Below are 12,272 nucleotides of genomic sequence, written 5' to 3' on the forward strand. Positions count from 1 at the left end.
AATATCTGGTAACACGAGAGATCCCTCTCTATAGACCGGGACCAGAGAATGTAGGCTATATGATGTCATCAAGTATTACGTCTGGAGCTGCTCCAGAGACAATGAATGGGAGACTGATTGTTTTCTCTTTTTTAATACCAGAATGAGCTTTATTCTATTGTTGTGAAACAGGAACCCTGGCACAGTGTCATGCATAATGTACGATTGACAAGCATCGTCTTTGGAGCGGTTCCACACTTAGGCCTACTTGATGACATATTTGTTGCTTTTTTTTCGGATTTGGGAGTTTGGAGTTGTTCATGTTTAGTAATATTGTTGGTTTGTCCTAGACCATATGAATAACATGTCCGGATTTTGAAAAATGGCAATAGTTCCTCTTTGTCACATGATTTTTCCCTCAACTAAAATATAATTGTTCTACCGGAGGAGTGAACAGATTCAATTCTTAGAGTTGCTAGACTTCTTTTGCTGTATTTACAATCATTTACACGCATCTGGCAGATGCAGAACATTATCATACCATCATGTTTGTGTCACCCAAACTCCTGAGAAAAATATCTAGCCGTTTAGAGCTAAAGGTATACCGAAGCAAAGGACGGCCATGCTTGTTTTGTTTATTTGTATTCGTTACCTCATAAAGTAAGTATTTAGTTATCTTGATATTTCAGTCCCTGCCATTTTAGATGACTATTATTATTGTTAATCTTCATATTCATGGACTACCATACGTGTTTGATACTGTGCATGTACAGTATTTAACCCACCGAAACACGTTAACCCTGGTTAGTCTGAAGAGGAGCTGTCCAGGCCTCCGTGGTGCTGATCAGGCTACTGTTCACATGCAGCAGCGTGTTGTCCTTTCCCTCTCAAACTACGATGAGTACTTGGAATACTAGATGCAAAAAAAAAAAAGAGTCAGATTCCTTGTGTGTGCAGGCACTCGGACAATAAATCTGACTCTGATTCTTTATAGCTGATGCAGGAAATAACATATTGTTAGAACGCAGAGACTGAACCATCCGGTAAACATGTCATAAAACCAAAACTATGAAATAAAAGAGTTTTTCATTTACGCTACTGTTCCTTCAAAAACAGACACAATTAGTGTTCACTGAATGCTTTATTCAATTTTTTTTGGGCTTCCCATGAATACAGTGTATCCTGTAGCAGAGAGCTTAAACTTAAAGGTGCTCACTTCCTGTTTCATATTACTTGTTAACAGAAGGCACAGACTGAGCAAAGGCACCATACTGAAATGGGTATTTTATCCATTTGTGTATCTGATTTTCTTTCTCTTCTTGCTGCTCCAGCATTGTCAGCCCCTCAATCAATCAATCATTCACATCCAGAATAACTGCTACGTCTTCACTTGTTAGATATTTGATTCCTGAGCATCCCTCTTCTTTGTAAATAAAGAAATGTGCATATATAGAAGCAAAACTTAGAAATTCTGAGAAGGGCATCTCTCTTGCTAAAGTTTAAAATACACCCATTGACACTGCTGAAGCTCACTGATAAACACGTTGTATCTCGTTTGTTTGATTCCTTTGTTACATGCTGATACTATTTATTCCTAGCTGCTTCCCCCTGCTTCCAGCCTTTATGCTAAGCTAAGGCTAATCGCCTCCCGGCTCCTGCACTGTTCTTAACACACAGAGCAGTATCAGTCTTGTACCTCTCTGAGAGGAAGGGAGCAAGCACATTTCCCTAAAATGTTCAAATATTCCTTGTTGAACAAAAGTGCCACATTACATCATGCATCAATCATGGGGTCTGATCATCACTGCCACTATTACCAAATAGTTCCACCACAAACCAAAGGTTTCACTAACACACAGCACACATATGTAGATTTTTTCTGCCTGATGTCCAAAGTAACAGAATTAACACAAGTAGCACCAGTCTGCTTCAGGCCGTCTGAACTCTAGAATTTCATTATTTCTGTAGATCAGAACACCTCAGAGCGTATATTGCACTTACACCATGGCTGCATAACGCTGGCAAAAAGAAGCTCTGATTAAATCATCATCAGATTTTTAAGGTTAGCATATTGTAAACTTTCCGAACTCTCTAATGTTCAGATTCCCGCTCCTACATGTCAAAACCACGTCTCCTCTTTCTGTGATACTTTACCGTTAAAGTAACTGGGGACTTAAAAAAAAAAAAAAAAAGAAGAAGATAAACCTGTTCTCTAAACTCTCGAGCACGCCTCGGTGTCTCAACAGAAGTAGTAGTACATGAGGAAGCAGAGGAAGAGGAACGCCAGGATCCAGTTGACTGAGTGGACGTAGACGATGACCAGGCCGATGTCGAAGAGCCAGCCGCGCACGTCGGTGAAGTCCAAAGCGTCCAGCGTGAACCCTCCGTGAGCAAAGTGCCAGCGCCTCCCCGCCGCCGCTGCCTGTCTGTGTTCTCCTGAAGTTAGACGGATTCAATCAACATCTGTATTCAAACACAATGTCTCCATATTGTGGTTTGAATTTTAGTGTTGATCATTTATTTAAAAAAAATTCATTTGTAGTGAGCAATGCAAAATTGTTCACCACTAAATGTTATTTAAACTTTTGCTAAAATGTCAGTATTGTATTGATATTCCTGAAAGTCCAGTGTAGTCTGCACATTGCAGTTTGTAAATCACATAATAATTAATTAAATTATTTCCTTTTAATATTCACATCTCCATTGATTATGAGGCTAAAATACTTGAGATGTTTTTCATTGTGCCGTAGTTCTTTTAAATTATTTTATACTTGTAACACATTTGCAGTGTTGTGTATAATATCTATTACAACCTGTTCCATACCAAGTGCAGTGAGTTCACAATGCAACAATGTTTATCTCACTGACTTTGTGTAACTGCTGTTTTATTGTCAGTTGAAGTCGTTCGCAGGATTGACTTGTCAACTGCTGTAAAGATAACGTTTATTATTGCCACTAAATTGTAGGAGGAAAGCAATGAAAGTTCTGCTTTTCTTAGAATAAGAGGTCACGGCACGACGCGGGGAGAGGGTGAAAGTGCGGTCAGGGGCATTCCATCAGAACTCAATCACTGTTTCACCTCACCCCTTTCGATTGGAACAGGTTTTTACCTTCATGTTAACCTAGACGAGGGCACGTTAGAACCTAGGTTGTTAGCTTTCTGATGATCAGAAAACCATACGTGTTTTGTTTTTTTAAGCAGATTTCTGTGTCTTTAGGAGGGTCATCTGTGCTGGTTAATCAAACCACATTCTAACACTCTCTCGTGTAGTTTAACATTAGGGTCGGGCAGCTGTAAGAACTGTCAAAACGGTTCGATAATAAGCCAAATCAAATTCCACCACAAGGTGTTGCACTTGACTCAGCAAGTGAAACCCTCGAGTGGAACATAATATGACATACATAGAAAACAACGGGGGCCAACACGACGGAGACTTGATCTCCTTCATGCTGCCGGCCTCGGCTCGGCACCAAATTACTCACGGTCGAGTTAGACACTAGAGACTCCCTTAGTGCGTTAAAAAACAAACATATTGTGTTAATCACATTGCCATATTGCTTATTACTAATGCAATACAAGTTGGATTTAGTGCGGGGACGTCGGCACAGGCTGCTGATGAAGGCTTGCATTAAAATCAAACTGGTTTAAGCGGACCGGACCGGACAAAACAAAAAGTTGACGCGTAAACTGAACCGTCTCTTCTCAGAAACAGCATCACGGTGACTCTATCAAAGCAATAGTACTACTTTCGAGACAAAAGAAAACTAAAACGCTGACACAACTACTACAAACTCTTTCTCACCCCAGAAGGTACGGAAGCGTTTGCGACAGCTGGGCAGAGACCATTTTGCACACGAAGCATTCTGGAAGCTCTGCTTGCGGGCGTCGTACACTTTCGGGAAGAAGGTCTCGGCTGTTTGGTTGAGCTCTGAGGAGGCACGAGAACAGCATGTACAGTCAGTATCAGAGTCACTTTATTCAAGGCCATTATTCCTCATTACTGTACTGTGTGTCATCATCCCCCTTGTGCTATCAAGGGCGGGGCTGCGACTAACGATAAACGGGATGAATATTGTTTTAACCACCCATTAACTCTGCCCAGTCAGACAACTATTCAACATTTTTATAAATTAAAATAGTTGTTTCAATGAACTCTGGTCTCAGATAGGAGAAGGTGTGTCAGGTATTCCAGTATTTAGTTTTGGTGCATGAGTCCTGGAAGAAGCCTGCCTTTGTGGAAGGTGGTGTGTGAGATGAGGGTGCGGCAGAGAGGGCAGGGCGTGTTCGTCGGCCGGTTCTTGGCGATCGTGCGGAGACACGGCTCGCAGAAGACGTGGCCGCAGGGCTGACAGCTGTACGGGCTGAAGTAGACCTCCAGACAGACGGCGCAGGTGAGGCCCTCTCTGTCCTCCTCCTCCTCACTGTCCAACAGCGGAGCGCTCGCACTCTCGGCCTGGACACACACACACACACACACACATCTTCAACAACAACCCCTATCCAAAAATCTAATCTAAGTATCTCACCAATGCTGCGATGCTGATTCCGATAGTATTTATGTTGTTACCCACACTTTCCTTTGATGATTTTCTACAACTTGTCATTTGATCCTCCAAAAACGGTTACAATTGCATCAAATCCTTGCATCTTAATTTCAGAAACTTTAAATTCTTAGCATGTATAGTATTGTCTCCCAAGTGGGATTTTTGGATTATTACGATTGCGCTCAGAGGGGAATCCTCCAGATCATTTCATGTATAATTTACGATCCAATTTACAGATTTAATTTATGGAAATGGTTTTCAAATGTGATTACAAATTACATCTTCCTTAAAGCTCCATTGAACATAATAATAATAATAATGTAAAAAAACAAACACTTTTATCTGTATTTTATCATTTTGATTTGTCTTTAGTTGCAACATATTTAAATAAAACTCTGTTCTACTGATATATCATCCTGATATCTTGCTTGGAGGGGGCGACAGTTAATACATTTTAAACTAATTAGATGCATGTTTATAGATCGGCTTCCTCTGTACCTTTCTACGTCTTCTCAGAAACACTGAAACTTTCTAAGGACAGTAAGAACATTCAATAACTTTCAAGGCTTTTTCGTTTGTTTGATCAGTCTTTAAAAGAGCTGCGATTACGTTTTCTGCTCAGCGGTGGTAATTTAGAATTAGACCCACAGCGTTATCCGGCTCTCTCACCTGCTCCAGCTGGCTGTGCAGCCATCGCTCTCTCCTCCTCTGCTTCCTCCGGAGGCTCTTCAGACGGTTCTTCTCCCTTTTGCTCAGTCTGTTTGAGGCTGCGGAGGCCATGAAGCCTCGAGGCTGAGAAAGGAACGAACACACATATCAAGAGTCCTGATCCCACAGTTTCTGTTTCGTGCTAAACTGTCCACCTCGACGGTAGCAACATACCACCACGTCCTGGTCCTGCTCGGCCACACTCTCAGAGACGGACCTCCCTCTGTGGAACAGGGCTGAAACAGGAAACTCCTGGTGGGCAGCCGCTGTCTCTGGAGAAGACTCCGCGTCCTCCACAGTTTGCAGCAGCGGTCGATCCAGCGGTGACCACGGCCTTCCGGAAATAAACGAGCGGCAGGCGACCGCGTTGACCGGGGCGTCACCGTCAGTGTCGAACCGCTGCCTAGTGGGATACGAGACGGGCGACTCCGTGGACTCACGCGTTCCCGTCATTGCACTCTCAACAGCAGACTTGACCGTCAGGCCTGCGGGGCAAAAGCATGACGACCCGATGGCGGAATCGTCCTCCAAACTGCACCGTCTCCTGTGAGAGATGCAGTACAGAGGGCTGAAAGAAAACGACTGGGTGTTTTCACCGTCACTCAGTGAGCTAGAGGCCTCGGCGGCACTTATGTGGGACATGACCGCGGCGCAGTTGAGCTGCAAGCTGTCCAGCGCGGTCCTGTTAAGTTCAGGCCTCTGCTCTCTGTTCGGAGAGCCGTCCGTCAGCAGACCAGCGCGCTCCGTCTCAGGCCTCGTCCTCCTCGGCTGGACGATGAGAACGCAGTGTTTGTGGTCGCGGTCCACGCGGCTCTGGTTGAGGTGGACGCTGGCGTCCCGGCCGCAGGGACACTCACTGCGGTTAACGAAGTTGAAGCCTCCCAAACGAGCGCCGCAGTTCTGGCAGTTCAGTTTTCCTACAGTCCACTGAGCCTAGAAAGAAACCAGGTAGAGAAAGCAACATCTTGAAATTAAAATTTTTAAAAAAAATTAAATTTTTTTCAATAATAGGATAACGTTTTTTTTTTTCCTTCTTGATTTAACTTGATAATTCTTTCAGTCCAAAAAATTGAAAATACTGAAAAACACCCACAGTGAGCTCTTCACTTTGCTTGTCTGGTCTGCTAAACAATCCAAAACCCCAAAACATTCACTTTACAGTATATACAAAGCTGCAAATCCTCACATTTTAGAAGCTAAAAAAGAAAATAATTAGCATTTCTGCCTGATAAATAACAGATCAATTATATATGATAAGTCGACTATTTCAGCAACAATAACACCGGTTATATTTTATTGTATGAATCTAGGGGAAACAAGTTTGGCCAGACACCTGTGAGATTAAAGCTGCAAGATGTAAAAGATAAGTAATAATGCACAGGGAGTGGTAACGAAAGATGAAAAACTAAAATATCAAGTTTCTAAGTAAATATTAATACACTTGAGGTATCGAGACATTATGTTTTGTGATACAGTATCTATTCTGAAAAACACTATTTGCATTACAAGCAAAGATTCGGGGCACTTGCTTACAGTATTGCAATATATAGAATCATAACCCCTGTATCATGACACGCATTGCAGAATAATAAATTGTGTAAAACTTTTCAGTACACATGACAAAGTTAATTTAATACAATTGAAAATGTGAAAGTGTATGGAATCTGAATCTACATCAGAAGAATAAGTTAAATGTTCAGTTGTCTTACCTCCCTTCCCCTCGTGGCAGTGAACACGATCATTCGGTCTTAAAGGGCCGTGGGCGCTGTGCACACTTTATGACTGAGCTGCGACTCTTACCTGATGAACTGAGGTCAGGATCCACTCTGGCAGCGTGTCGACATTCACGTGCCAAATGCTGCAGACAGCAGCTGAGCTCTCATCTGTGGCCTCAACCTGCCTCCACATAAAGGACACACAATCAGCGAGAACAGCTCCCATCAGACCCCGCTTCTCTGACGCTGATAGCCAGACATCTTTTTTTCTTTATGACTGAAACACAAGCGGTTGTCTTTGGCTTTTCCCAACCCCCAATGTCCCCTAGCAACTTTATAGACTATTCGCTATATGATTAGGGCCGCAACTGATGATTAATTGAATCCATCAACACTCTCAATCAGGAGGGTGATTTATTGATGAATCATTTAGTCTATTAAACGTGAGATAATAGGGAAAAAAGGGCATCACCAATTTAGATGTGCTGTTCAATTTTAAATGACATAAAAACAGATTAATAAATTCCTCAGAAGCAACACATCAGATGCACAAACTTCTCACCAACCGTTGACAAACATGTTGGGTCTATGACGGCTTTGCGACACCTCCTGCAACGGAGCATGGCACTCTCTCTCTCTCTCTCTCTTCAGGCTGTTGAGTTTTCAGTCAAGCTGTTGAAAGCACAGAAAATTCCTGATCCATCCTTCATTGTACTGGAGGCTCAGCAGACAGTCTATCAGATGCTCTTGACTTTGCTTTGCATTATGCTCCAGCGTGTAGCATGAACGCGGCCACGACAAAACTGAGTCCAACATGTTTAAATATAGACCGTTGTTGCATTACACAGAAATAATAAGAGACACTTTAGCAGTGAGACAGTTATTTACATTCGACGTAACCTGACGCTGCACCTTTGTGGGCCAACGTTTATATTGATTTGGCTATTTTTAGAGAGAACCAAAGAGAAGAAGAAGAAGAAGAAGAAGAAAATGCAATTATATGAGATACACTCAATACAAGCAATGCTGTGGACGCCTGAACATTGAATCCATATGATGTGATAAGAGCAGATAAGGTCTGGGTCACAGTCAGTTCATCACACAGGTGAGGGTGAGGGTGAGGGTGAGGTCAGGGCTCTGTGCAGGCCAGTCACACTTCACACTAAACAGCCACTGTCGTATTGAAACTGCTAACCAAAGCTGTCAATTACATATTATGGTATGCTGTAACTAAGGGGCTCAAACAACCCCAAACCAAAAGTAGCCTTGAAAGTCAAATGTTTGGTGCTGTGCTCTGAAGATAGTTGGCCCTCCAGAGTGAAAATAAACGTGTTTCGGTGTTCAGGTGTTGACTCTGTAGCAGGCTGGACAGTGTTTATTTCTCAAAGTGTTCGAACTACAACAGCAAAAGTCCTCTCGTAGTTTTCTAACAGCTAACCAGTCGCGGTGGCACAATCAAAACAATGTCTTGCTAACTTAGCACAACAGACTCTCCTGTGGCGCTGTAGGGAGAAATAACGTTCTTAAGATAATGTCACGCAGCGTATGAATACTTCCGTTACACGTTCTCGCCTACCTGAGAGATGTGAAGACTTTTCATATCGTGGAAACGATGCAAACCGGTGCTAAAAAATAAGAAAGTTAAAGCAGCCCTTCCGCTGCAAGCGAGGCTGTGACGTCACGCAGAGCGGGGCTCTACGGAAAGTCTAATAGACCAAAAATGAGGCGCCTGTCAGTTTTAAAAGCTTAACAGGTTAGTGCTTCATGATTTCAGGAGAGACACGAGAAAGAGATAAGAAACGGAAAAAATACCACTTTGCTTTACTGGACTAAATTTGTAGGAATGTACACAACTAAACAGCACTATTAATTGGCTTGTACCGCATTAGGCTGCACTGTACTTCATGATAACTTGTAGACGACATGGTACATTTACAATGCAGTGAGTGTGTGAGAGTGTGTGAGAGTGGGCAGTGCTGGAGGCACAACAGCACTTTCTTTTTTTTTGCTCTGGAGCCGACTGACTGTTAACCCAGCCATGATGAACCAGAAGATCGTGGGGCTTTTAAAAGTAGGCTATGTTAATCGATTTCACATGATAGTTTAAGTGTAACTGCCATACTATACTAATACATACATTGTCGAAAAGGAAAAGCTGAGGATGCATCTGATAGTTTAAAACTGAAAGGAGAAGCTGGTTTGTAACTTTTCCTTTTATTTCATTCTAATTTTCCATCACCTTGCCACTTTTCTCAAATATGTATGTGTTGTTGCCTATTGCAAACAATTAGTTGACATAGTGCTCCATCTTTGTATGTCTGTATATATTTCTAACAATGGTAGTGTCAGTTAAAATAATGAAGGATTGCATCACCATTTTGTAACTGTTATGAAAGTGTACCAACGCCAGGTGGCAGTGTCACACCTGGCGGCCCCAGAGCGCTGACCATGGTGCTGAAAACAGACGAGAATAACGCTTCACTTCTTTTAATTACAAAATTAAAATGATTACGGTCAGAACATTTTGAGATTTGAAAATATCTTATAATATATGCTAACAAGGAAAACTCTATTCAATTATTATGTTTTTATTTAAAAAAAATATGATTCTGCAGATAGGAAAAAAGTGAATTCCACAGAAATTCGATACTCACATTTAACGTAATATCCTTATTATTATTTTAGTTGTTGTTGTTGTTTTTCTCACTCCACATAATTTCAATTACTTTTTTTATCATTGTGTAGAAAAGTTAGTACAAAACAAGTGCAGGGAAGTACAACACATATACGACTCAATCAATTATACAAATTAAGACAGGGACAAAAGCAAACTGAGGAGAATAATAACATAACATACCATAGTTGTTCTTGTTGTTATCAACTCAAATACAAGTTTGTTTACAGTGCAGTGTCATTTATTCTTTATTCTTTCTTTAGTTCTTCTTTTTCGATGCCATGCAGATCAGTTCACTATCATCAATAAAACAAGATTAAAACGTGTTATCTGACACATAGGACATGTTCTGAAAGCTTCTTTTCTCACCGAAATGGCAAAATCCACTTGTTTCAAGAAAAGTCAATTCTTAAAAAATAAATCGGCATATTTATTTGACTTGAGCCTGAAGATAAAAAAATGAATAAATACAAAATAGAATAGAACATGTTATTATATAAGTTTTTCTATGTCTATTCAATGACTCCAACATCTTCACTGCCTCAGCCGCCGACTAAACAGACACAAACAGCCCACTCCACAGGCTCACACATGACGCATTTTCCATCACTGGTATAAATGCACAGCATCATTCTCCGTCAGCAGCCGAGACTCGCAGTTCAGACTCTCTCTGCTGCACGAGACAGTCCAACAGTCCACTATGCGCTCTTCAAGGTGGGACGGTGTGATGCGCACCAGGCTCTCCATCAAGTAACGGACGCTCTCCCAACACTTCGACAATGGAGGGCACAAACAACACGACAGCCTGGTCTCAGTTTGACAACTCTTCCAACAAAACCCCCAAACCCGAAGACGAGGAGGTGAAGCTGAGTTACCAAGTGGTCACATCATTCCTGCTTGGCGCACTCATTCTGTGCGCAGTGTTTGGGAACGCGTGCGTCGTTGCGGCCATCGCCTTGGAGCGGTCTCTCCAGAACGTGGCCAACTACCTGATCGGCTCTCTGGCTGTCACCGACCTGATGGTGTCGGTGCTGGTGCTGCCCATGGCGGCGCTTTACCAGGTGTTGAACCGGTGGACTCTTGGGCAGATTCCGTGCGACATCTTCATCTCCCTGGACATGTTGTGCTGCACGTCGTCCATCCTGCACCTGTGCGCCATCGCTCTGGACAGATACTGGGCGATAACCGAGCCCATAGAGTACATGAAGAAGAGGACGCCGCGGAGAGCCGCGGTCCTCATCAGTGTCACCTGGCTCGTCGGATTCTCCATCTCGGTGCCGCCGATGTTGATCATGCGCTCCCAGCCCAGCAGCATGGCAGAGGACAGGGCGAACCCCAAGCAGTGTAAGATCAGGCAAGACCCCTGGTACACAATATACTCAACTTTCGGGGCTTTTTACATCCCGCTGACGCTAATGCTGGTGTTGTACGGGCGGATATTCAAAGCTGCCAGGTTTCGGATCAGGAGGACGGTGCGTAAAACGGAGAAAAAGAAAGTGTCCGACTCCTGCTTGGCGCTGTCCCCCGCCCTGTTCCACAAAAAGACTACCGGCGACGCGCAGGGCAAGAGCTGGAAAAGGAGCGTGGAGCCCCGGCCGCTGCCGAGCGTCAACGGCGCGGTGAAACACGCGGAGGACGGCGAGTCCCTGGAGATCATCGAAGTTCACAGCAACTTCAGAGGCAACCTGCCGCTGCCCAACACCCCGAGCTCCGTGCCGCTGTTCGAGAACAGGCACGAGAAGGCGACGGAGGCGAAGAAGAAGATCGCGATGGCCCGGGAGCGCAAAACGGTGAAGACTCTGGGGATCATCATGGGCACCTTTATCCTCTGCTGGCTGCCCTTCTTCATCGTGGCACTGGTCATGCCTTTTTGCCAGGGGTCGTGCTACATGCCCCGCTGGCTGGAGGATGTCATTAACTGGCTGGGCTACTCCAACTCTTTACTCAACCCCATCATTTACGCGTACTTCAACAAAGACTTTCAGAGCGCTTTCAAGAAAATAATCAAGTGTCATTTCTGCAGACCGTGACGGTCGTCGAAAAGAGGAGCAGCCCTGAACACAAACAGCCTATAAAAGAGATTGTTGTGAAGACAGAATGATGATAGAACAGAGAAGAGGGCTCACAGTGATTACTGTTGATCATCACCATCGTTATCAGTGCTGAAATACTCCCAGATGTCCGTAGCCTATAGATAAAGCTGTGATCGTTTGATTGAAAGCTCCGTGTTCCTCATCCTGTTCTGTAATGTTCAATAAAGAAACACTTTTTCATCACTTTTTCAGAAGTCGTGATTTAAAAACTTTATGTACAGATTTACGTGTTTTAAAGTTATGCAAATTATATGGTTTCCAAAATGTGTGGTGCGCTGAGAGGGAAGAGAGTGAAGGTATAGGAGTACATCTCCTGTAGCCGATGACAATTTTAATAATCGATTATTCATTTTAAGAAGCTAAATGTATGTTCTTTGTAATAGAGATTTGGGACTGCTGGCCAGACAACAGGAGAAACGATGACGTCACGGGCATGGGCTCTTGCAAATTGTGATGAGTATTTTGCATTATTTTCTAACATTTTATAGCCAAAAATAATTTCAATAATAAAGAGATTTATAGATAATGAAGAAAAATGTTGCAGCTCGCCTCCAAATA

At 43.1% G+C, this 12,272-nt stretch overlaps 2 protein-coding genes across 2 annotated transcripts; one reads left to right on the forward strand and one right to left on the reverse strand.

Moving 5' to 3' along the window:
- Positions 1 to 1,111: 1,111 nt before the first annotated feature.
- Positions 1,112 to 8,617, reverse strand: rnf180b (ring finger protein 180b). Its single transcript, XM_079178590.1, has 8 exons — positions 8,524 to 8,617; positions 7,514 to 7,619; positions 7,033 to 7,128; positions 5,407 to 6,165; positions 5,194 to 5,316; positions 4,211 to 4,433; positions 3,783 to 3,908; positions 1,112 to 2,415 (listed from the first exon to the last, which is right to left on the reverse strand). The coding sequence occupies exons 2-8, from the start codon at positions 7,568 to 7,570 to the stop codon at positions 2,219 to 2,221; spliced, it is 1,581 nt and encodes a 526-aa protein (XP_079034716.1). The 5' UTR covers positions 7,571 to 7,619; positions 8,524 to 8,617; the 3' UTR covers positions 1,112 to 2,218.
- Positions 8,618 to 10,400: 1,783 nt separating this feature from the next.
- On the forward strand, positions 10,401 to 11,651 carry htr1ab (5-hydroxytryptamine (serotonin) receptor 1A b; the record flags this gene model as incomplete). Its single annotated transcript, XM_079179717.1, has 1 exon — positions 10,401 to 11,651. The coding sequence occupies one exon, from the start codon at positions 10,401 to 10,403 to the stop codon at positions 11,649 to 11,651; it is 1,251 nt and encodes a 416-aa protein (XP_079035843.1).
- Positions 11,652 to 12,272: the final 621 nt, after the last annotated feature.

Source organism: Pholis gunnellus (assembly GCF_910591455.1).
Source record: "Pholis gunnellus genome assembly, chromosome: 18".
Lineage (NCBI taxonomy): Eukaryota > Metazoa > Chordata > Actinopteri > Perciformes > Pholidae > Pholis > Pholis gunnellus.